This window comes from Sturnira hondurensis, unplaced genomic scaffold (assembly GCF_014824575.4).
Source record: "Sturnira hondurensis isolate 20B ecotype Veracruz unplaced genomic scaffold, ASM1482457v3 Scaffold0013541, whole genome shotgun sequence".
In the NCBI taxonomy this organism is placed as follows: Eukaryota; Metazoa; Chordata; class Mammalia; order Chiroptera; family Phyllostomidae; genus Sturnira; species Sturnira hondurensis.
In genome coordinates, this window is record NW_028086172.1 from 1,117,270 (window position 1) to 1,141,881 (window position 24,612).

Sequence of the window (24,612 nt, forward strand, 5' to 3'; positions counted from 1 at the left end):
TATTATTGCAATTTCGAAGAAAATCTAGTTAACCACTTTTACTCACAAGTATATTTCCTAGAAAGAAAAAATGTGGTAATGAGTCTTACTTCATTCAAATAAACTATTCATATACACTATCCAAGTTTATGAAATAATCATCACACATACTGCAAACAATCCTTAACATTTGTAAAGTATTTTCACACATGAAAGCATTTTCAGATTCATTATTTCGTTTTATTTGCACAACAGGAAAAGGGATTTGTCTTATTCAACTTAACATTAATGCCACAGAATAGGCAATCAATAAATGTTTATTGAATGAGTACCACAATTCAGGAAAAGAAGAATGTATAAATGGGGTGGACGTATAAATAAATAAACAAACAAGTAGTCTGTTATTTCATTTTAGGATATTTTTGGCAATATATCTGTAACCCATCTCTCCAAATTTATATTTTTAATGATCTTTTAGATGGCTAAGTGTGTGGTCTTGCCCTTATTTTTCTTTAGTATTATATTTTAAGGCATTCCTATCTTTAAAACTATTCTAACTGTATAACTGAATTCAACTCAGACACAATGATATTCTCTAAGTGCTTTCAGAAACGGGTGACGAATGTAGATAAATATACGATACGTATATTTATTCTTGTATATCATTTCCTTTGTCTACTTTACTTACCATTCTAATCTTTCATTCCTAGAATTTATTTTATTTGAGCCTCTTTTATATTAGATATCATGACTTTTTATAGATTTCAACGACCCCATTTCAACCAGTGACTTTTCTCCACTGGTTTGGTCTATGCCATTCCAATCCCTTCTAGTTGTGTATCTACTGACCAATACCCTCTTCAATTTACTCTGACACATGCTATGAAACTATCAGCATCACATCAAAATATCTTATACTCCAGTGGTCTCGGTTGTTTGAGTTTTCTTGCAAATTTTTATGATATCCTTATCATGCTTAAAACCTGAATTTTCTTGTACTAGTGTTCCCCTCAGTTAAGACATAGCTCATCATTCAAACTGGAAGTGATCCAAAATAATTCACTGAAAAAAAATTGCTGTGACTTACTTTGTTTCCAGTGGTAAATTATAGCAAAAATTCAATGTTTTCCTTTGAAGTTGCTAAATTGAAACTTATTTCAGAAGTTTTCACTAGCATTACTTTACCTTTAAGTATATTTTCCTGTAGGCTGTTTAGAAGACAAAACAATGTTGCTTAGAAAATTTCCATGCATGTGTTTATTTGGGACTTTGCAGGAAAACACAATTCTTTGTTTTTATTAACAAAAGGACCTTTATGAAGAATAAGGACAGAGAGTGAGGAATCCAAGATGATGGCATAGGCAGACCATTGTCCTGCAGCCTGTCAAGGCTGGGCAGATTCACACAAGATTCAGGCAGATGGAAGAAAATTCATGAAGTTGTCAGAATGCCTGACATGCCTTTATTCCAGGGTGGGGAGATCCATGCATGCCACAAGCACAAGTCACACTGTGGGAAGTCCTGACTCCCTTATATACTAAGTGCACACAAGGCCGGCAGGGTGCCAATACTGACCTTCAGACATAGAACAGAGTTTCATTCTACATATGTGGGCTCCTACTCAAGGTTATATGAACCCTGCTAGATTACATTCACTGGGACAATTGGGTGAGGGAGCCTGACTGACTCCGTTTTCCCCATAAACATGAACTCACCTCTTCCCATGAACACATGGAATCTACACTTATAGACAGAGCAGTTACACCTTAAGAGCAACTGAGGACTGACTGGACAGATTCTGCCCAAGAAACACATGAGAGACCACACAGAAACAGATAGCAGACATAGGGATGTGAGATTTCAGGAACCCCACCATGAACACTTTGACCTGCAATAAAGAGGGCACATTGAAGGGCCTTGTGCAGAGGCACCTGCCCTGGGGCAGAGGCAAAAAAGAAGTGTTTAAAGCACAGGTCCCTAACCCTCTAGGACAAGGACTGGTAACAGTCCATGGCCTCTTAGGAACTGGGATGCACAGCAGAAGGTAAGCAATGGACAAGAGACCAAAGCTTCACCTTGCATTACCGCCTGAGCTCTGCCTTATGTCTTCTCTCACTCCACCTCCCCATGTGTGGAAAAAATTGTCTTCCACGAAACTTGTCCATAGTACCAAAACAGTTGGGGACCACTGGTTTAAAGGCCATCTCAACTCTCTGGGAAGGAGATCTATTTACTAATGCTAGAACATCTACCATATAGTAGTTGTAGAATGCTATTTGTTGGGTCACCTCATCAATCTGTTTTCACTGGGTAGAGCTTGATCCAGGCATGTAGCAGGTCAGCTCAGGCCATCGTAAACTTCAAGTGCACACCAGCTCCGAAGCTCGCTCCTAGAACTCATTGACACTCACACCTGCACCAGCCAAAGTTCCCAGCCCCAACATTGCTTGCCCCCATGACCCTCTGAAGCCCACACACACTTGAGCTACAGCTTCAGTCTTCTACACAGCTTGCCCTGTGGAATTCTCATGGCCTCTACCTGCTACAGTTACAGCTTTAAATAGCCTTCCAAGTTCTTCCCAGCACAGTCTACCCCTGAAACTCCCCCATGGCTTAAGCCAACTTCAACCACAGCCTGCCCAGGTGGCCCCAATGTGGCTGAGTTCTAAGACCCCGCACAATCTGTGCCCACTCCAGCTCTAGCTCCAACGGGTGCACTAAGACAGACCCAGCACCACTTGCCCATGGGATTCCTCACAGCTTATGCCTGTTCCAGTTCCACCTACAGCCAGTCTGCCAAAGATACCTGAAATATGCAGTATAGAAAAAGGAAGATGCCATTTTTTCAAAACCAGGAAAGGTTGCTTTTTGTTGAATTCATAGAAACAAACACAGAAAGACACATAAAATGAGGACACTAAGAAATATGTTGTTAACAAAGCAATAGTGCAAAACCACACAGAGCTGAATGAAACAGAGATAAGCAATCAATCGATAAAAAATTCAAAATAATCTCAGTGAATATACATAATAAACCTTAGGAAAAAAGAAAAGGAATGAAGTGAGAACTTCAACAAAGGGACAGAAGATATAAAGAAAGCCCAAATCAGAACTGAAGAATATAGTAACCAAAATGAAAAAATAAACTAGAAGGAATTAATACCAGATTAGATGACACAGAAGAATGAATCAGCCACCTGGAGAACCAGGTAGTGAAATTCAATAAATTGGAATAGCAAATATAAAAAGAAAGAAAGAGAGAAATGAAAAAGGAAAGAAAGAGAGAGAGAGAGAGAAGAAAAGGAAGATGAGGATAGTTTAAAGGACATCTGGGGCAACACCAAGTGTTCCAACATTTGCCTCATAGGAGTGCCAGATGGAGAAGAGAAAGAGCAAGACACTGAAAATGTATTTGAAAAAATAATGAAAGAAAACTTCTCTAATTTGGTGAATGAAATAGACCTGCAATTCCAGAAAGCATAGAGAGTCCCAAGCAAGACTGATACAAATAGGCCCACTCCAAGACACATCATAATTAAAATGCCTAAGATAAAGGTTAAAGATAAAGAGAGAATCTTAAAAGCAGCAAGAGAAAAGCAGTTACCTACAGGGGAGTTCCCACAAGAAATGTCAGCTGATTTCTCGAAAGAAACTTCGCAGCTAGAAGGGATTGGCAAGAAATATTGCAAGCGATGAAAAGGAGGGAACTATAGCAAAGATTGTGCTACCCAGCAAAGCTATCATTTAGAATCGAAGGGCAGGTACAGAGCTTCCCAGACAAGAAAAAATTAAAGGAGTTCATCATCACCAAGCCCTTATTATACAAAATTTTAACGGAACTTATTTTAGAGAAAGAAGAAGATCAAAACTATGGACAATAAAATGGCAAAAAATACATATCTATTGATAATTGAATCTGATAAACAAACTAAGCAAACAAGAAGAACAGAGACAGAATCATGGATATGGAGAACATTTTGATGGTTGCCAGATTGGAGGGGTTTGTGGGGGATGGGTGAATAGGTGAGGGGATTAAGAAGTGCAAATAGGTAGTTACAGAATGGCCATGGGGATGTAAAGTACAAGATAGGAAATGGAGCAGCCAAAGAATTTACATGCATGGCCCACATACATGAACAACAGTGAGGGGATTGCCTGAGGGAGTTGGGGGGTGGAGGGGGGCAAAGGGAGAAAAATTGGGACAACTATAATAGCCTAGTCAATAAAATATAATTAAAAAATAAAAACATTCATCATCTTTCATCATAAGGACAATGAAACTTAAAACCACGAGATATCACCTTATACCTTTGAAAATGGCTACAATCAATAAAACAACCAAGAATAAGTATTGGTGAGAATGTGGAGGAAAGGAAACCCTAGTACACTGTGTATGGGATTGTAGACTGGTACTACTATTATGGAAAACAGTATATTGCTGAAAAATTAAAAATGTAATCATCATATGACCCAGAAATTCCACTTCTGGGTATTACACCCCAAATTAACAAACACTAATTTAAAAAGATATATGCATCTCTATGTTCACTGCAGCATTGTTTGCAATAGCCAAGATGTGGAAGCAACCTACATGTCCATTGATAAATAAATGGATAAAGATGTGGTATACGTATACAGAGGTCAGCAAAAGTAGGTTTACAGTTGTAAGCATGTGAAACACAGTGTTTTTCTTGTTTTATTTACATATTTATTGTTGTATTATTTGTCTCCTCCTTATTACTTTTATGATTTCATTTCCTTACTTATGATTTGTTTTATGCAATAATGACTGCTAATTTAACCTACTTTTGCCTACTTCTGTAGAATGGAATATTACTCAGCGATATTTATAAAAAAGTCAAATCTTGCAATTAGCAACAACATGGATGAACCTGTAGAGTATTATGCTACATGAAATAAGTTGGGCAGAGAAAGACAAATTCTGTATGACTTTACTTATATGTTGAAACTGAAAAACAAAAAAAATCAACAAAATAAAACAGAAACAGACTCAGATGCAGATAATAAACTGATGGTTGATGAAAGGGATGGGGGCAAGGGGAATGGGTGAAACAGTGGAAGGGAACTAAGAAGTACAAATTTTCAAATGTAAAATAAGTCACCAGAATGTAATGTACAGCAGAAGAAACACAGTCAATAGTATTATAATAACTATGTACAATGACAGATGGTTACTGGTATTATTGGGATGATTACTCTGTAAGGTCTATAAATGTTGAGTCATTGTACTGTACACCTGAAACTAACATAATATTGTATGGCAATTATAATTAAAATAAATAAATGAATAAAATAAATGCTTAAAGTAATTAAGAAAAATTGGAAATGCACTGAGCAGGCATATAAAACTAAAAAACAATTTCCACTATTTCATAAAAGATTTTAAATAACTAAGCCATAATAGCAGTATCAATAGGTTTCTAGTGAGTAGGTAAGGCATATCACCTTTATTTCTGGAAATTATTACTTGTGTCATGCTAAGAGAGATCTAAATTTGCCAACTACCCTGTAAACTTTCTTTGTTCAGGATATCTTATGCTTCTCACATCTGCCATCACAATAGGTGGCAAATGCAAATATGTCAATAGATGGCTAAATCAAACATGTTTTAATCCATAAAGTACAAATTTCCATTTCTTATCAAATAATGGAAACAGAGCTAGACTTACAGTATGTTCTATGGTACAGTAATTGAAGGGACTCTCAGTATAATGTGAGGAATACATAATCAGCATTTAGTAAATATTGAGAACCTACTATGTGCCAGGAACATCTATTGGAGTTGATATAATTGATCTGCCTTTTATATATTTATCATGCCAACTTTATGTAAGACGGTATTCTAGGCTAATGAACATAAACAAGGAAACTGGCCAATTATCATGTTGCTGCATTAGAATAAGAAGCTTTCTAGAATTTCATAATGAAACAGCTAGAATCTCTACAGTTAATTGCTACACTGGAGCTTACACAAGTCATTTATTCACTTGCATCGCTAACAAATTATGTGTACAAATAACAAAGACATTGATTTTAAAAAGTAGGAAAAGAGAATCAAATGAAAACCTGCAACACAAACATGTTGCTGTTTGCAATGCTTTGCAACAGGGAAGGTAAAGTGCACTTGCCTTGTTTTTAATCTTAAGAAACAAGGATTTTATAATTGTTGCTTTGTCACTGATATGATCTCTGATTTCTTTTGCAAGAAATCAAGTGACACTTGCATGTTTTATGGAAAAAATACTAGTCAGTGTAGCAAATAAACAATTCTATTCTATTCACCATCTCTGCACTGAAATCTACTCCATTGCTTTACAACGTGAGCAAAATCATGAACCCATGGTTTGGGGAAATTTCCACTCCAATTACATTGTGTTCTTACCCATTATGAAGTCACCAAAGTCTATTAACCTGTATATTGATGGAACCATATGTGTTCTCCATTAATTTTGTTTTTCAAAATGAGTTATTTTGCCATGGAAGAATGTTGGCTTTGGAGTTGAAAGTAATATATTTGACCATATACCATGAGTTTGAACTTTACCAAATCTCTGAGCCTGTTTGGGCTTTGGGTTCTTCAACTAGCTAAAAAGGACAGTAACAACACCTGCACTACTCAGTTTACAGGATTTTTACAATAATCAAAAGGAATAAATAGGTGTGAAACTGCTTTGCAAACTAAATTGCTAAAGAAATTTGAGCTTACTAGGAAATGACCCATGACTTTTTTTCTTTTTTGCCAAGTCTTGGATCTACTAAAAAGAATACGGTCCTTGAATTAGAAAAGAATTGCAATAATACCTAAATTAATCATCATGTGCTATTAAGTACATACTAATCAAAATCTCCAAAGAAGTGTCCAAGCATTCTTGCCACCACAAATGGCAATAATACATGTGTTTTACAGAGAATATGAACCTTATCCATAAAGTTAAGGTTAAGGTTAATACATTTAATTTCTTTGCAAATCCTTCTGTGGCTCTTGAAGTCCATTAGTATCAACTGGAAGAACACCTAATGCCTCCCAACATGACTGAAGTTTAGTGACCAAAAATATGTACAACAGAAGCATTTACTAACAATGAAGAACACGGTTTATAGAGCAGCCCTTGCATTCAATCTTTTCACCCTTTAAATTATTTGTTTGAATAGAAAATTATTCTTTAAATACAGTATTAATTATTGTGTATAATCAAAGTAACATATAATACCTGCTTCTATGATATGATCTCTGTCACTTAATTAAACTTCTCTAGCTAGTCTTTGCAGTAACATTCAAAAATCATTATCAGGGACAAACCAACACATGTGAAACCGTTGTTTCCTAAAATTAAAAACAAGGCACCTGCCTTTCCTTCCCCCACTTCAATACATGGAAAGTAACACTAAACTATTTGAATTTGAACTTTTTATTAGATCTTATCTTTCTCCTTTTTAAAATCAATTTCTTTGTTCCTTGCACACATCTCCTGTCAATAAAATGAAAAATGATATAGATTTAGGAGGATAGTGGTCTCAGTGTAGCATCTCTCATATTATTATTCCAGTATCATCTGTTACAAAGTAAGACCAATTCCCACATCTAATTACAAACAGGATTTCAGAGTCATTAAACAAAATACATTTCCATTAGTGCTGCTGTAAGAAGATAGGGGGAAAATGAAGATTAGTTCATGTTGCACCTTGGTTTTTCAAGCTTTGAAGATTTAGACCTCTGGATTGAGAGACTATAAATTTGTAAAAGATCAGCAAGGTGATAGACACACAAAAATGCTTCATTCTACACAGTTTGCCTGTGCTACTTGCATCTCGTCGTTAGTTTTGTGGCATTGCATTTCGTCCTTATAGTAAATACAGCAAGAAACTGAAAGGTTCCTTCCCTGTCACTTGGCAGGTGCCTGGAGGTATTTCCTTGTGCTCTACAGACATGTTCCTTATAGTTCAAAGTAAATTTGGTACAACAGAGCTTACACATAAATATGGATTACTTGCAAGTAGGCAGTTCTCATTCAATGAGACAAAATCATTTTTTTCTGCTATTAAAACACAGTCCCAGTTCTTAGAATGCAAGGAATGTTACAGACTAGATAAAGCACATAATGTAGATTGTGTAATATGCCTAAGTGGCTGAAATACAAACTGTGGGGTATATGTTTTCCTTCACTGCATCTCCCATTAATGTTAATGCATTCAGGGAAGACTATGCCCTGAAACACTGCTGAATGCCTGAGCTATACAATACACTGCACTTTATTTAATTACAACTTTTCTTACGGGAAGTCTGTGCAGGTAGTCCAATGAGAACTTGAAAGTGTTGCTGTGTGCCAGGTATTAAGTCATGGTGGAAATCAGAGCTATTTTAAACTGAAGATAGAGAAATAGAGTTGATCAGGTCCTACCGGCCAAGGAAAGAGAAGGCGTTTCATTCAGGGTTTAGCTCTTTCAAGAACAATGATGAAATGATTTTTGTCCAAACCCAATTCTTCTTCCAGCATATATTATATTAATACTCTTATCTTCCATTGTGGGCAGGAGGGTTTGGATGAGGGCCACTTTCATTGTGAACTGCTAAGATGCATTACATAGTATTCAATGTTATCCAATGTGTATAAAGATGTATTCTAGCCCTGGCTGGTGTGGCTAAGTGGTTGAGTGCCAACCTGTGAACCAAAGGGTCACAGATTCGATTCCCAGCCAGGACGCATGCCTGGGTTGTGGGCCAGGTCCCAAGTTGGAGGTGTGTGAGAGGCAACCACACATTGATGTTTCTCTCCCTTTCTCCTTCCTTTCCCTCTCTAAAAATAAATAAATAATTTTTTTTTAAAAAAGATGTATTCTAGTCACATCAGAATTTTGTGGGGTGGTGGGAAGAGGGTTGACAATAAAACCATATCTGGATTATTAGTTTTTTAAAATCCATTTACAGGCAGTCTCTGAACCAAATAGCCACCCTTACCTGTGTAGAGGACACTGTCTAGCCCACCTTCTAAAATGAGAGTGCTAGGGACTAACCACTGACCCCTATGCACAAAGGTCAAATTACCACAGCTGGAAATGTCCTTAAGGGGCATCTAATTACACATTCTCATTTTGTACAACAAAGACAAGAGGTATAGGAAGAAAATGGCTTAAGGCCTCACAAATACTCCTCAGCAGAGAGGGTTGTATAATCTGGATTTCCTAACACCTAGTCATCGGCTAGCTTCCTTGGCAACCTTCCAATTTAACATCAAATGCACCCTCTTATTTTTCCTGGCAGTTTTTGTTTCTTGCTTGAAGGCAGGGTTTCAGCCTGATCAGATGTATCCAGTTATCTGCAATCAACACAAATAGTTCCAAAGTGCCACACCTACCCAACACAGTCTCCTAGATAACAACAAGAGATAAGGATAGAATCCAAAATGGAAAAGTAATCAGGAAGAGTTTGCTTAGCAGGAACATCTTTCTCAGCTCTGGCCATATTTTCTCTGTTTTTTTCCTCACAAACAGACCTCTCAGAACATTACTGTAGTATACAAAACCCTCTTGTTAATACGTCTGGCAGTGAACTCCAAAGGTAGGCACAACTCAGGAGGGGAATGAAAAATCATTAGTGAAGAGGAAAAGGAGGGCATGTAGTTGGAAACATCACCAAGGGACAAAGGACTAGTCAAAAGTGGTCATTTAGACCTTAGACTATTTCATAGTAGACTGAAAATATTACTTCAGTGACTTGTTAGTAGAAATAGATTAACTGTGATGATGATGGGTTTTCTGAAAATAAAAATTATAAGTTGATGCTCTTCCCAAAAGCATCCTGTATTGTTATGCAAAATCCATAAGAACTATGAAAAGAACATTTAACCATCTATATAGCAAAATATGCACATCTCTCTCCATAGAAGGGTTAGGGACCCTGAAAACAAGAAATGGCATATATTTTATAAATCACTCCTATTCATTAGTGCCAGAAGGTTTATAATATCAGAAGGTTTATAATTTTTACCAAAGTAATATGCAATTTTAAATTGGACCACAGTATTAGCAATTCATCTTCTACAAACTACCTGGACAGACTTTTCCAAAACATAGACAATACCAAAAATCTTAATTTCCAATCGGAGACCATTACTCCTGATTAACTAGTTATGTGATTTTTTGCTTCATTAGCTGTAAATGAGCAGCTAATATGTAACAGAAGATATCAATTGTTTTCTGTGATAAAATCAATTAAGCATTTAGGAGAGCACAGCAACTTAGGTAGAAAAGTCGGGGTGTAACAATAGCATTGAAAGCACATAGGGTCACTAGACTGAAAGTGTAAGATCTTGTCTCTATTACCACAACTTTCTCTTGTGAAATTTTGTGACCTTAAGGAAGGCGCTGTGCCTTTCTTCTCTCTTCTATGATAACAGGAAGAGTGTTGGCTTCCTCCTAGCTTCACAGGAGTACCACGAAGGCATGAGGAGATCAGGCACTGTATCTTGACATGATGGTGCCACAGAGATGCCACCATTGCAGATTTAAGAGAATGATTTCAAATGATGACATGTATAGTATCTGTATACTCATCTTTCTATTAGTAGAAAATAAAATTTTTCATGTTTATAAATGGTATACTAGTGTGGTAAAAGCACTAAACAAAGTGTTTCCTCCTGCTTGTTTAAAGGGAAATGGTTCAAAAACACTTTGCTCATGGGGTGAATGTGTACAAATAGGACCCACCTTAACAAGCCCTAAAAGCTCCCGGGAAACATGTGCGGCACTCCCAGAGAGAACAAACGGTCCTTCCTTGGTTTTGTTATCTCTGTACTAACACTAAAATAACAGCCTAGACATTTTGCTTTTTTAGAATAAAAGACTATCTCTTTTGTCTTTCGAAGCACTTGAAAATTGAAAAGAGAAAAACTCAAAAATGCTGACCGTGTCATAGCTGACTACTCACGGCAGGTGTAGAACATGAAAGGTTACAATGTGGATGTGTGCCTACGCATTTCTTTTCAACTTGAGGAGCCTCCTCCTGCTTCTGCTAACTCGGCAATCATACAGCTGACAGATTCTGGGGTTTCTAAATAATGCATGGGCTTTTCTCTTAACGTGTCAGTGCAAAAGTATCAATTCTTCTCTAGCATTGTTCGGGATGCTGATCTAACTTGACAGCATTCCGTTAAACCAATGAATTTTTCCCCTCTTGATGGTTCTTTAAATATTCCTCTGAGTGATGTATTTGTGGTTTTTAAAACAGATCGTGAAGGATGTTTGCATTTATGAGAAAACTCCATGGCAGGTACAATAGGGGGAAAAAACTACAAACAACCAGAAAAGTTTAAAAGAGAGCACTTTTCCCCATTCTCTTGAGTCCTCAAAAACCACTCCTTCTACTACCCACACAAAAAGGTGTGCTCTCAAAACATTTGAACTTCCTAAGGAAATATTAGGGAAATATTTACTACTGCTTCTGCATCTCTCTGGAAAAAGCAAAAACATTTATTAAATCATGCATGTTAACTTCAGAACCTACACAAAGAAAACAAATGCCTTGTTTCTTTATTGTCCTTTATGGGAGCAGGTACAGCCTCCAACTGTATTGATTATGTCCCAGCAGGGTGAAGCTGGCTAAAAGCCAGGAAGTCTGAACAGAAGAACATTTGTGCACTATTTTTTTAAAAGATTTTATTTATTTATTTTAACAGAAGGGAAGGGAGGGAGAGAGGGACAGAAATATCAATGTGTGGTGGCTTCTTGCATGCCCCCTACTGGGGACCTGGCCCACAACACAGGCATGTGCCCTGGCCTGGAATCGAACCTATGACCCTTTGGTTCACAGGCCAGTGCTCAATCCACTGAGCCACACCAGCCAGTGTATGTGCACTATTTTTATAATAAGTTATATATTTCTCATTGAAGCTGCTGCCCCATAAAACACAAATTTGAGCCTCTGGAGAAAAAACGTTTGCCTCCTTGTTAAAAATGATTTAGATGCAAGCCATTTAAGATAAATACTAGGATCTCATGATGACCACCTATAGAAGGTACTTTTAACCATTCATGACACAACTAGAGAGTGTTGACAACTAGATTGTTATAGAAAAAAAAACCTGGTCTAGGAATGCATTGAATGAAATAGACATAAACTCGATTTGCATGTGAAGAGAAAGAGCAAGAAATTGAAAATCTATTTGAAAAAATAATGAAAGAAAACTTCCCTAATGTGGTGAAGGAAATAGACCTGCAAGTCTAGGAGGCACAGAGAGTCCCAAACAAGATGAACCTAAAGAGACCCACTCCTAGAAACATGATAATTAGAATGCCAAAGGTTAAAGACAAAGAGAATCTTAAAAGCAGCAAGGGAAAAGAAAGTTAGTTACCTATAGGGGAGCTCCCACAGGACTGTCAGCTGATTTCTCACTGTGTAGGAAATTTTATTTCACTTCTGTGAGAGAGTTTTAGTTTCTGACTTACAGGGAAGTTGATTACGTATGCATCCTCAAAGAGCATGTTTCATTTAGCAAAATTGGATTCCATTAATCAAGCAATATAAAACACTTCATCAGAATTGGCCTTTTCATGAGTCAGATGATTTTGTGAATGCAGGGAATTCAGTGTTTCTGCCAGTTGCCTTGACAGAGATTTCTAGAAAGTTTCTCCAAGTATGTATTTTTTTATTCCTGGAGAGTTACTGATTTTTGCTGTGTATGTACTCAGGTTTTGCTTGTGTGTTTGTTCCGTCTCTCTATATTTTAACTGCTTAATTACTTATTAATAAAATTTAAGTAGAAATATATTGAGGACATTTTGGTAATTACTTATCTCATGTGTGAGCATTATCCATTTATCATTAACATGATATACACATGTGATTATATGCATAAAAAGACTATATATGTGTGATATATAAATATAAATGTGTATGTTTAATCTTTGTCTGATATTTCCCTCAAAACAGCTCTTATTGACCTGTTTTACATTTTAATATTCAGGTGTATCTCTCCTTGGTAAGCCAGTAGAAAAAGGAAAAGTCTTCAGAGAATATAATAGCTCTCTTGAAAACATACCCAAATCCATGAACCACATAGGTTAAGATATGTCAGTCAGTGCTAAACTCCCCACCATATCATTTCTTCTCCTGTTGCACTCATGCTCAGGTTATTTCAGCAGGAAAGCCTACATTCTTGCTAGCAACACTCTTCCCACTCTTCTTTAACTACCCTTGTTACCTCTGAACAAGCTTACCTCCATCTGTGACCAGTAGCCAAGGTTTAGAATGCCAGGCTAAGTTTAGGAAGATCACATCCACAGAAGCATTGGTTTGGATAACAGTATGGCTATGAGGAGCCCTCTGTGGTCTGATTTATTTGCCTGTTGTATATCATTATACTCTAAACTTTAGAGAAGTCTTAGGTCAATTCCTGTACCCCTACATCAACCTAACTATCACATTTCACATCTTAAATTTCTTTCAAGTCCCAAGCTTTGCTCTTGTTAGCATTCGGGGAGCATTGCATTTTCTCCTACTCAGCAGGATCAACTTGCCTGTGAAAGGTGGAATTATTACACTGCAATGTCATGCAATATGTACAATGAAACCACAGAGTGCTGAGTATTCATGGAAATGCATGACAAATTCAAATCTCATTTCTGAATCCAGTTTGTGGGTATGTTCTTATTGGGATGATAAAATGCTGCAGCCTCTTGGGAAAAGTTTGGCGTTTCTTCAAGATGCTAATCATAAAGTTACGAGTTGATCCAGAAATTCCACTTCCAGATATATACCCAAGAGCAATAAAAACATGCATTTACCTAACCACTTGCACATGAATGCTGATAGCAGGATCATTCATAATAGTCACAAAGTGGCAACAATGCAAATGTCCATCAACAAACAAATAGGGAAACAAAAGGTAGTATATTCATATGATGGACGTTATTCAGGCATTAAAAGGAATGAAGTACTGATGAATGCTATGATATGAATGAACCTTGAAAACATTATGCCAAGTTAAAGAAACCAGACTGAAGGGGTCACATATCGTGTAATTCCATTTATATGAAATGTCTAAAATAAGCACATCTATAGAGAAAACCTAAAGCATTAGCAGATTAGTGGTTGCCAAGGGGTGGGGAGTGAGAGAGAAATGGGAGTTACTCCTAATGGGTAGAGTTTCTTTTGGTTGTGATACAAATGTCTGAAACTAGATAATGGTGATAATTGGACAAATCCATGAATGTATCAATATGAAAGTCACTGAATTGTTCACTTTAAAAGAGTCAATTTTATATGTGCATTGTACTTTAATAAGACTTATTAACAAATTCACTTTGTGCCAACACGGATGAAACTTGATGGCATTATGCTAAATGATGTAAGAGCTAGATAAGATGAATACCATATGATCCTGCTTTTATATGAATTTTAAACAACAACAAAAAAAGAAAACAAAAACCTAAGCTCATATATACAGAGAATAGACTGGTAATTTGCAGAGGGCAAAATGGATGAAGATAGAAAGCATAAGCATCCTTTATAAAATAAATAGGTCATGAAGATGCAATGTACAACATGGTGATTATAATGAATAATACCATATTGCACATTGGAAATTTGCTAAGAAAATAAGTCACCACAAGAAAAAATTGTAACTATGTATGATGGTGCATACTAACTAGATTTATTGGGGTGATCACTTGGCAATACATGCAAATAGTGAATCATTGTGCTGTACACTTCAAACTAATAGGATGTTATATATCAATTATACCTCAATTATAAAAATCAGATTATTGTTTTCTAGTTCCATAATACACAAAAGAGTATTTGGGTGTGATAGGCTAGCACTAAATTGATCCCCAAAATGATGGAAACCTTGTACATAATTATTTTTGCAATCGTTTGTATACTAAAAATTGCTTTTACAAGACCAAAAAAAAATACAAAAGAAAATCACTTTGGATCCTGGAAAACTATACAGCTTTTCATTAAGGACAGAAATATGTGTTGAATCTGGGTTCAACACGTGCAATAGTTTCCCAATATGCCCCGGTCACATTAATACTGCAGTCATGGCAATATCCAAGTGTCACAGAACCATAGAGAATTAGAATTTAGAAAAAAGTAGCAATGGTTTCCAATCCAATTTCCTACTACTAATACATTCACTAGATGTGCAAATTCATTAAATGTAGGAAAACATTTAATGTGAACAACTCTATATAGAATTTTATGCATATTAAACTGTCCTTTATAAAGGAAATAGGAACAATCATGACAATGCATAATGAGTATTATTTGAATTTTTTAGACATAAAAATACTCTTAAGAGGCAGATACATGCTGTAAATGAGCTTTTGAAATCTGGTGCTGTAATTTGCTTAAATTACTATTGAATTTTTGTCATGCTCCAATTAATTCACAAATGACCTTTTCTAAAATGATAAAATATACCAATAGCCAGCTATTGTAAACTCTAATTAGGAATACAACCTCCCAAGTAACATATACATGACAACTTATTTGCAATAATTTCTCCAAAGCTTTTAGAGAAAAGAATCAAAATTCTACTTTTCTAGGTCTAGTTTAAGAACCATCGTGCATATTTTGCTTTTCTGTTATTTTGCACTTGTTTGGATATAATCTCTCAGGAAAACATGTGTTTCCTAGAAGATACTGGAAATCAATTTGCAAATATCTTGAACAGGACAGTATGTTGGGTAACACCCACATGGCTTCCTAAAGATCAAGTCTTGTCAGACCAATCTAATCTCCTTCTGTGACAGAATGACAACCTGAGAGATAGAAGGGAAGCAATAGATGTAATTTATTTTGACTTTATCAAGGTTTTTGAGAGCAGTCTAAACAATGGCTCATCAATAAACTGTGGAAATCCAGGCAGGTCTCCAGAGAGAACTCCCCAGAGGCAGGGAAAGAGCACTCAATGATCAATGTCTATGTTCCAGAATCATAGAAATGAAGATTAGAATTCAAAGGCAATCCTGTTTATCACAAAGTCCTTCATTGTCACTAAGGCACAAAGACAGCAGGGGACTCTTACTCAAAATCACAGAACGGAACTGAGGCAGAGCTAGTTATTTAGCATTAATATGTAAAAACTCAGAAATGCTGCAGGAGCCTAACATGTGAGGACTGAGACAGTAAGTCCAACACTGACTGGATTCATCCTCAGAATGGAGGTATGGTTTTTGATTGAATGACAGTCTAGTGAGGGGTAAGGAGGAAGGTGGAGGATTAAGAAGAAAGACACAGAATGAGTGTATGTTGGCAATAAGATCTATAAGGAACTATTATATCATTTCAAATTATTTACTGTGAAGAAGAGAATAAAGAGATAAGGTTAAATATTAATTTTGAGGTATTTTTGTACAAACTGCCTTAACAACACTGACAGAATGAGAAGTTCTTTATCTACTACATGAGTTCCTAAGAATAGATATAATAAGTAACTGCTCATTAGTGAGATTTGCTTATTCCTGGAGTAAGCTGTTAGAAGGAGCTTTAAAATTGCAATGGGTTCTCCTGATGTACATTCCATGTTACGAGTCCATAGGCACAGAAGAAAGAAGAAAATTCTAAAAGTTTACAATTCTATGAAAAAGCCATCTAAAAAACAGTTCTTGGTATTAGGTTCTGATAAAAACAAGCAAGCCTCACTTGATTCTCCAGAAACGCCTTGCTCCATATCTAATGCAGTACTTTGATAGCATAAAGAAAGAAGGTAACGGGATTTTCTAGTTCAATTTTGCAAGGTAATCTACCATATAGACTTCAATTTTTTTCACTATGAACTATATTTTCTAAAAGGTAGAAGAGTCAACATCTGCTCAGAAGCTAAACCAACACTAAAGTCAGAACAAGCAGGGATTCTGAGGATAAAGATTTGCATGGTTATCATCTTCGATTCTCCAGAGAAAGTCACTGGGCACAGCAATGCAGTTAAAAAAAAAAAACTACTGCATCTATTTCTACAAGTAAGTAGACTACCTTCAAAGGCTTGGTATCGTAAAAAAAAGGGGACCTGCTGCTGTATAACTATATTTCTGGTTTGACAGCTACAATTATAATTGTTCAGGCATCTATTTCCCACAAACTCTCCACAGCCATAACCTTTAGTGATTAATTATAAAGCTCCAGGAGCAATAGTACACAGACTAATTTCCTAAAACAATAAAAGACAGAATTTCTCATTTGGAGCTAAATGAAACATGAACAGGTTGTTATTCATGCTGAAATCTTGATGCAGAGTCATGGAGCAGCCATTATAGAAGCTATTAAACAAAATCTCAAATCAAAGAAACTATAGGTCTGTCTTCAAAGAGAAAATGCTGTTGTCGCCTAAGAACCTCCTAACTTCTGTGCTTGTGTTTCCTTTTAAGTCCGATGTTATTAATCCTACTTTTAGTCTTCCCTGCTTCTTATGCAGTCATCCAAAAATATCAGTTTTAGTCAAACAGGAGAAGAGATAAGAATTCATAGATGGAAAATTCCTACTCACTGACTTTCAAACATCTCAACTAAATACAAGCTTCCTGTCCTGTTTATTCCAGGAAATTATCTCAAGTTATATAATATGTATTCTGTGACTACCCTACTTCATTTTTTGAAGAGCAAGAGGTTCAGTAGTTGATCCCACACCCTTCAGGAGAACATTACATTTCTGTATCTTTTCCTGTTGCATTTAAGTATGGAGAAGATGATGTCTCACACCATATATAGATAAAATCTATCACAAACAAATAAAAGTCAGGACTTTCACAATTAAATAAAAGAGTCAAGAAGATAATGGGGGGTTGGAATAAGAAGTTGTGAGAAATGTTCAGAGAAAATAAAATGTGATTCTTTTTAAAATGGCAAGACAGAGAACTATATTAAGGCCAACACAGAATTTTAATTCAATATTTGATATATTTCTTAAGCTGCCACACATTGACTTCTGTGGATTAGCAACTAATAACAATGATGAAATTGAATAGCAATCCTGTCACAATATGACATTTCAAATAGAGCATGTTTCTTCTAAAAGAAAGTCTTTTTTTAGTTTTCTGATTATATAGACCCTTGTGCAAATGGCTTGTAACAGCCAATAACCATTGTCTAAGATGAAATATTCACATGGGCATGGAAAAATGGGATAAAGAGAGATTATCTATTTCTAGTTATAATTTTCCTTATAGAAATAAATGTTACCCAAGAGGGAAAATTAGGAAACATGCACTCAGTTTAATTTGTGAGCCAGGATCAAAGTCATTACAGTTATACTTGAAGATGATGAAAAGTCCTAATTCCTTTTCATCATTTGGAATATTTGCAGGGCTTGCATATTTTAAGTCATCATTAACTGGATCCAGTTTTAGAACTCCAAGCATTTCTTTTCCATACTACACATAATTTATTTTTTAAAGATTATGTATTTATTTATTTGTAGAGAGAGGGGGAAAGAGAGGGAGAGAAACATCAAGGTATGGTTGTCTCTTGTGCAACCCCCACTAGGGACCTGGCCCACAACCCAGGCATGTGCCCTGACTAGGAATCGAACCAGTGACCCTTTGGTTCGCAGGCCAGCATTCAATCCACTGAGCCACACCAGTGAGGCCAATCTAGAGTACACTCAATTTAAAAGAAAGAAAAAGATATCAAGAAAGAAAGCCTATTAGAGATATAGTCAGAATAGTGATATACACATTAGTTATTGAAGTCAAGTCTAACCTGAGGTCTGATATGTACCTTGTAAACAGAACCTTGGTCAGGCCAAATTCAGGACAGTCTCCCCTATCTGCCGCATCCCTATCTCTAGGTTTATTGACTGAGACACAATATTAAGAAAAGAAATGTTATTGTGTACCTTAGGCTATACTGGAAAATCAACGCCGACATCAGAAGCATGGTATAGCAGAAAGATCAGTGCTACCTTTTTTGTTACCTAGGTGTGGGACCACAGGTACCAAATTTTTCATCCTCCAAGCATCATCTGTAGGATGAGGTGCTGTACTTAATTATTTCAGGTCACTTAGATCTCTAAAATTTAATTTTAGAAATATTTGCCAGTAAGATTGTAAACAACAGGAGTTTTATAGTTAGTTAATGAAAGAATGCAAATAAGCAAGCTTTTCTAGTTATCAAACACAATACTGCTTCAAGCCAAATTCTCAACTCTTTCCTAATTCTGAGAAACAGGCCGAAATCTCTGGGAATCACTATCAGAAAACAACTTGCCCTGGAAAATCAATTGTACAGTATTCTAAACTCATCATTTGAGGCCATTCATTTTCTCATTTTCAATTCCCCATCCTTCAAGGATCAGTTTGAAGGACGTATCCTACACTTGAAATTCCACAGTGATTTTCTTTTTCAGAAGAAACTCCCTCTTTCTCTATTTCCTCACAGTACTTCCTTCCTGTCATTGATTTTATCACAGTTCATCTCCAAGTATAATAATTTATATATTGATTAACTTTTAAAATTTCTTCTCTTAGATCATAAGCATCTCTGTCCATTGCCAACACATTGCCATTCTGGGGGTTGTCTTTTATTTTGTTAATGTTTTCATTTACTATGCAAAAACATTTTAGTTTGATGTTGTTCCATTTGTTTATTTTTTCTTTTGTTTCCCTGGCCCAGGGAGATATATCTGATAAAACATTGCTAAGAGCAATGTCTGAGATTTTGCTGCCTATGCTTTTTCTATGAATTTTATGGTTTGGGATCTAACATTTCAGTCTTTAATCCATTTTGAATTTATTCCCATGTGTGATGTAAGAAGGTGGTCCAGTTTCATTTTTCTGTACATATCTCTGTAATTTTCCCAACAGCATACCTTGAAATCAAGCAGTATGGGTCTTTCTTCTTTCTCAAGAATGTTTTTTGACTATTCAGGGCATCTTGCGGTCCCATAAAAATTTTAGGAGTGTTTGTTCTATTTTTGTGAAAAATGCCACTGGAATCTTTATAGGAATTGCAGTTGAATGTGTAGATCACATTGGATAGTATGGACAGACATTTTAGAAATATTAATTCTGCCAACCCATGAACATGACATATTGTTCCATTTATCCATGACTTCTTTAACTGCCTTCACCAATATTTTATTATTTTCAGTGTACAATATTTTGTCTTCTTTCATTAAGTTTATGCCCAAGTATTTACTCATTTTCTTTTTGCTATTGTAAATAGAATCATATTTTTAATTCCTGTTTTGGATAATTCATTGTGAGTATATAGAAATACCATCAAAGTTGTATATTGATTTTGTACACTGCAATTTCACTGAATTTATTTATTAATTTTAACAGTTTTTGTTGTTAGACTTTTCTACATACATGATCATGTCATCTATCAATAGAGATAATTTTACTTCTTCCTTTCTGATTTTGATCCTTTTAATATTTTCTCTTGAAAAATTTCTCTGGCTAGGACCTCCAATAGCATGTTGAGCAGGTGCATTGAGAGTGGCCATCCTTGCCTTGTACTGAACGTAGATAGAAAGCTTTGTTTTTCTCCCCATGAAGTATGATGTTGGCTGTGTGCTTTTCATATATGACTTTTGTGTTGTGAGTTGAGTTTCTTCTCTACCTATTTTGTTCAGAGATTTAATCATAAATGGATGCTGAGTTTTTTAGTTTCAGGTGTACAGCATAGTGATTAGGTAATCATATACTTTACATTTCGTACTATTTCAAGTACCCACCTGGCACCATATATCATTATTACAATATTGTCAACTACATTCTCTATGCTGTACTTCACATTCCCAAGACTATTTTTTAACTATAAATTTGTACTTCTTTTTTTTAAAGATTTTATTTATTTATCTTTAGAGGGGAAGGAGAGAGGGAGAGAAACATCAATGCATGGTTGCCTCTCCTGTGTTCCCTGCTGGCAACTGGCCTGCAGGGAACTGGCCTGCAACCCAGGCATGCGCCCTGACTGGGAATTGAATAGCGATCCTCTGGTTCACAGGCCTGCGCTCAGTCCACTGAGCTACACTAGCCAGGGCCTAAATTTGTACTTCTTAATCCCTTCAGCTTTTTCACCCAGTCCGCAAACCCCCTCCACTTGACCCATCAATAGACGGATAAAAAATTTGTGGTATGTATATACAATGGAATATTACTCAGCCATAAAAATATTTAATATTTTTGAACTCTACTTGATTTATTTCTGCTATGATTTTATTATTTCTCTTATCCTGGTAACCATAAGATTTGTCCATTCTTTCTTTTTTATTTCTTTGAAGTATAAAATTAATTCGTTTATTTGAGGTTTTTCTTCTGTTTTAATGCAGGCACTTATCATTATACACACTTTGCTATTTTGTTTGTTTGTTTGTTTGTTTGTTTGTTTTTGAGGGAGAGAAACCTTGATGTGCGAGAGATACATTGATCGGTTGCCTCTTCTGTGCCCCCTACTGGGGACCTGGCCCACAACCCAGGCATGTGTCCTGACTGGGAATCAAAAGGGTAAACCCTCAGTTTGCAGGCCTGCACTCAATCCACTGAGCGACACCAGTCAGGGCTCCATTATAAACACTTTGGACTTAACCTGACCTGAGACTGAAACTTAGCTCTGCCACTTCCTAGATTTGTGACTATGAGCAAAGCTGAACTACTCTGACCTCTGTTTCCTGATATGCAAAATGGGAGTATTGAAAATGTCTTTTTTTTGCTGGAAATAAGGTAAGAATTTATGGACTTAATTAACATGGGAGACAGAGGATGAGTACGAGTTCTCAGGATCTAATGCACAGTATTGTGATTGTAGTTAACAGTACTTTATTATACACTTGAAAGTTGATAAGAGCCTAGTTCTTAAATGGTCTCATCAGAAAAAGTAAATAACTATGTGACCTGGAAAAGATGTTAGCTAACACTATGGCAATAATAAGATTATAGTATATAACTACCAAATCAATATATTGTACACCTTAAACTTATTCAATGTTGTATGTCAATATTTAATAAAATGTTTGAAAGTAAAGGAAAATACATGAGAGATACTTAGTACATAGTAACTGGTAATTTCTTACTACTGTTATTATTTTGCTTAGTGTTAATTTTAATCTTTCTGTGTGCTGCTTCCAGTTACTACTCCAGAGAAATATGCATTTCCCCATTATTCCCCAATGTGAGCACATTGATGGAAGACTAATTCTCATCATAACTTACCATCAACTTTTCAATTTTAGATGAGGACAATGAAGAGAGCTATGCTGTATTAAATTCTGAGTAATTTATTATACTAATTTAATTCAATAATTTCCCTCTTTAATTCTCTTTTACTTGTCCCTCCAAAATAAGGTCTCACAATGCTTGAACTTTTAGGAGCCTGAAAGAAGAGACTTAAGGCTGCTACCATCTGCCTGTCTTATATTGAATTTACCTAAAGAGTTACATTGAAAACCTAAGGCCCCTAAGACCATCTCTGGTTGCCCCTTATTGTTCTCCATTAAAATTAAACTGTATTCATTCATTCATTTAGCAATTCATGTATGTGGAGAGTTACAATCCCACCTAATTCCAAAAGACATGTGAAGGGTGGTCTTATGATGAAAGCCAAGAAATAATGATCACAGTATGAAGGAGAAAAAACAACTAGTAAGAAAGAATTGGACATTCCAATCTACAGACATCTTTCTCTATCTCATTCCCTTCCAACTCTATTCCTTTGATTACTCTTCATCTTCCTTTTTCCTTTAGCCCCTGCCAACAATACCTCAACTCTGCCAGCACCTTCACATTGCTAAGGAGAAGGTACTCCAGCTAAAGAGACTGCAGGCTAGCCAAGGTGGATTCTCAAAATCACCATTCAGCAGTAAATTATTCAGAAAAGGATGAAGTAAGAAGCTTGGTACAGCCCTGGCTGTGTGGTTCAGTGGATTGAGTGCTGGCCTGCAAATGAAAGGGTAACTGGTTCAATTCCCAGTCAGGGCAAATGCCTGGGTTGCAGGCTGGGTCCCCAGTTGGGTATGCACGAGAAGCAACCATACACTGATGTTTCTCTCCCTCTCTTTATCCCTCCCTTCCCCTCATCTAAAATAAATAAATGTAATCTTTTAAAAAGTTTTAAAACCTTATAGGAAACTAAAGGATGCAGCCTTCAGCAGGCAGAAGATTCAATCTCTCTATAACAAAACAATGGAGATAATTCACTGTTTCCTCACATAAGATTTTGACCTGTAATGTTCTTCTAATTTCAATAGACAAGTTAGAGGTAGGATTCAGCATCCTTCCTCAGTAACTGCTTACAATTGAAGTATACATACTATTCCTTCCCCCCAACCCTCTTCTCTGCCATCTCAGAATACATCAGTGAGTCACCTGCCTTGAATTCCTAAAGACACTCACCTGTATTACAATGAAGATCATCAGACTCTGACTCCGTGCCATTTTGGCTTCCATTTCCCTGAAGGGTGTTCATAGCCATAAGCTTCATCTTCTGTAGCTTCATTGCCTCAGCCATTGCTGCAGCTGTTACACCTAAAACCAGAATTATCCCTTTTAAGAATGAGGACAATTTAATGTAATTGAAACCTGGGTACGTTGCTTTACCAGGCCTATGCTACACAGCATAAGCCAAAAGTAAGCCCAACACTAATTTATAAATAATATTCTTGAACAAAGTAATTTCCAATTCTTGTAATTATTTTATTGTACAGTGAACTATTTAACAAAATCTAAAAATGCATTGAATATGGGTTGGTTCCTCAATTCAAAATGCCCAGAAAACAGAGTAATATGAAAATTGTTGGAGAAATTCTAAAGCTCTTACACATGTATTCTGGTGTCTATTAAAGAGCTCTGGAGCCCTGACTGGTGTAGCTCAGTGGATTGAGCGCAGGCTGTGAACCAAAGGGTCACTGGTTCAATTCCCAGTCAGGGCACATGCCTGAGTTGTGGGCCAGGTGTCCAGTAAGGTGTATATGAGAGGCAACCACAGACTGGTGTTTCTCTCCCTCTCTTTCCCTTTCCCTTCCACTCTCTCTAAAAATAAATAAATAAAATATTTTAAAAAGAGCCCTGGCTGTTGTAGCTCTGTAGATTGAGCATGGGCCTGTGAACCAGAGGATCATGGTTCGATTCCCAGTCAGGGCACATGCCTGGGTTGCAGGCCAGTCCCTGGCAGGGGACACACAATACATTGTGTGTCCTCAGCAGAGGCAACCATACATTGATATTTCTCTCCCTCTCTCCTTCCCTTCCCCTCTAAAGATAAATAAATAAAATATTTAAAATATATTTTAAAAAGAGCTCTGGACAGTTGTTTTAGACAGAAATCATTTTATATTAACCTCCACCTCAAACAATATGGCCAGAGGAAGCACTCGGACACATTAGAAGGAAGCACTTTCTAATTGAATAGAGTTGCTGCTTCTGTTGAAGGGTGAGCTGTCTTGCCTGGGAGAATGACCTTCGAAGGAAGGGGAAGGAGGGTGGCAAAAAAGACTTCAGGTAGACTTTCTCCTCATTTACTGCCCTCATGCCTATACACTGCAGGACTGAATACATGACAACATAGCATGGCACTTCTGAAAGCTGGCCGGCCCCTGTAGTATAAAATAATTGCAATGTCTCGTATCAGTTTAAGCCAATTGCTTTTAATTCTATACAGTGGTACAAAGGGGTAGG

General features: G+C 36.4%; 1 protein-coding gene across 2 annotated transcripts in view; it reads right to left on the reverse strand.

The window, feature by feature from the left end:
- Positions 1–24,612, reverse strand: part of DACH2 (dachshund family transcription factor 2) — a 469,220-nt gene that overhangs the window by 146,969 nt on the left and 297,639 nt on the right. For both annotated transcript variants that reach the window (XM_037061876.1, XM_037061875.1), the window contains exon 4: positions 23,332–23,463. In XM_037061876.1, the coding sequence (XP_036917771.1) occupies positions 23,332–23,463 (132 nt within the window). The remainder of the gene's footprint in view (positions 1–23,331; positions 23,464–24,612) is intronic.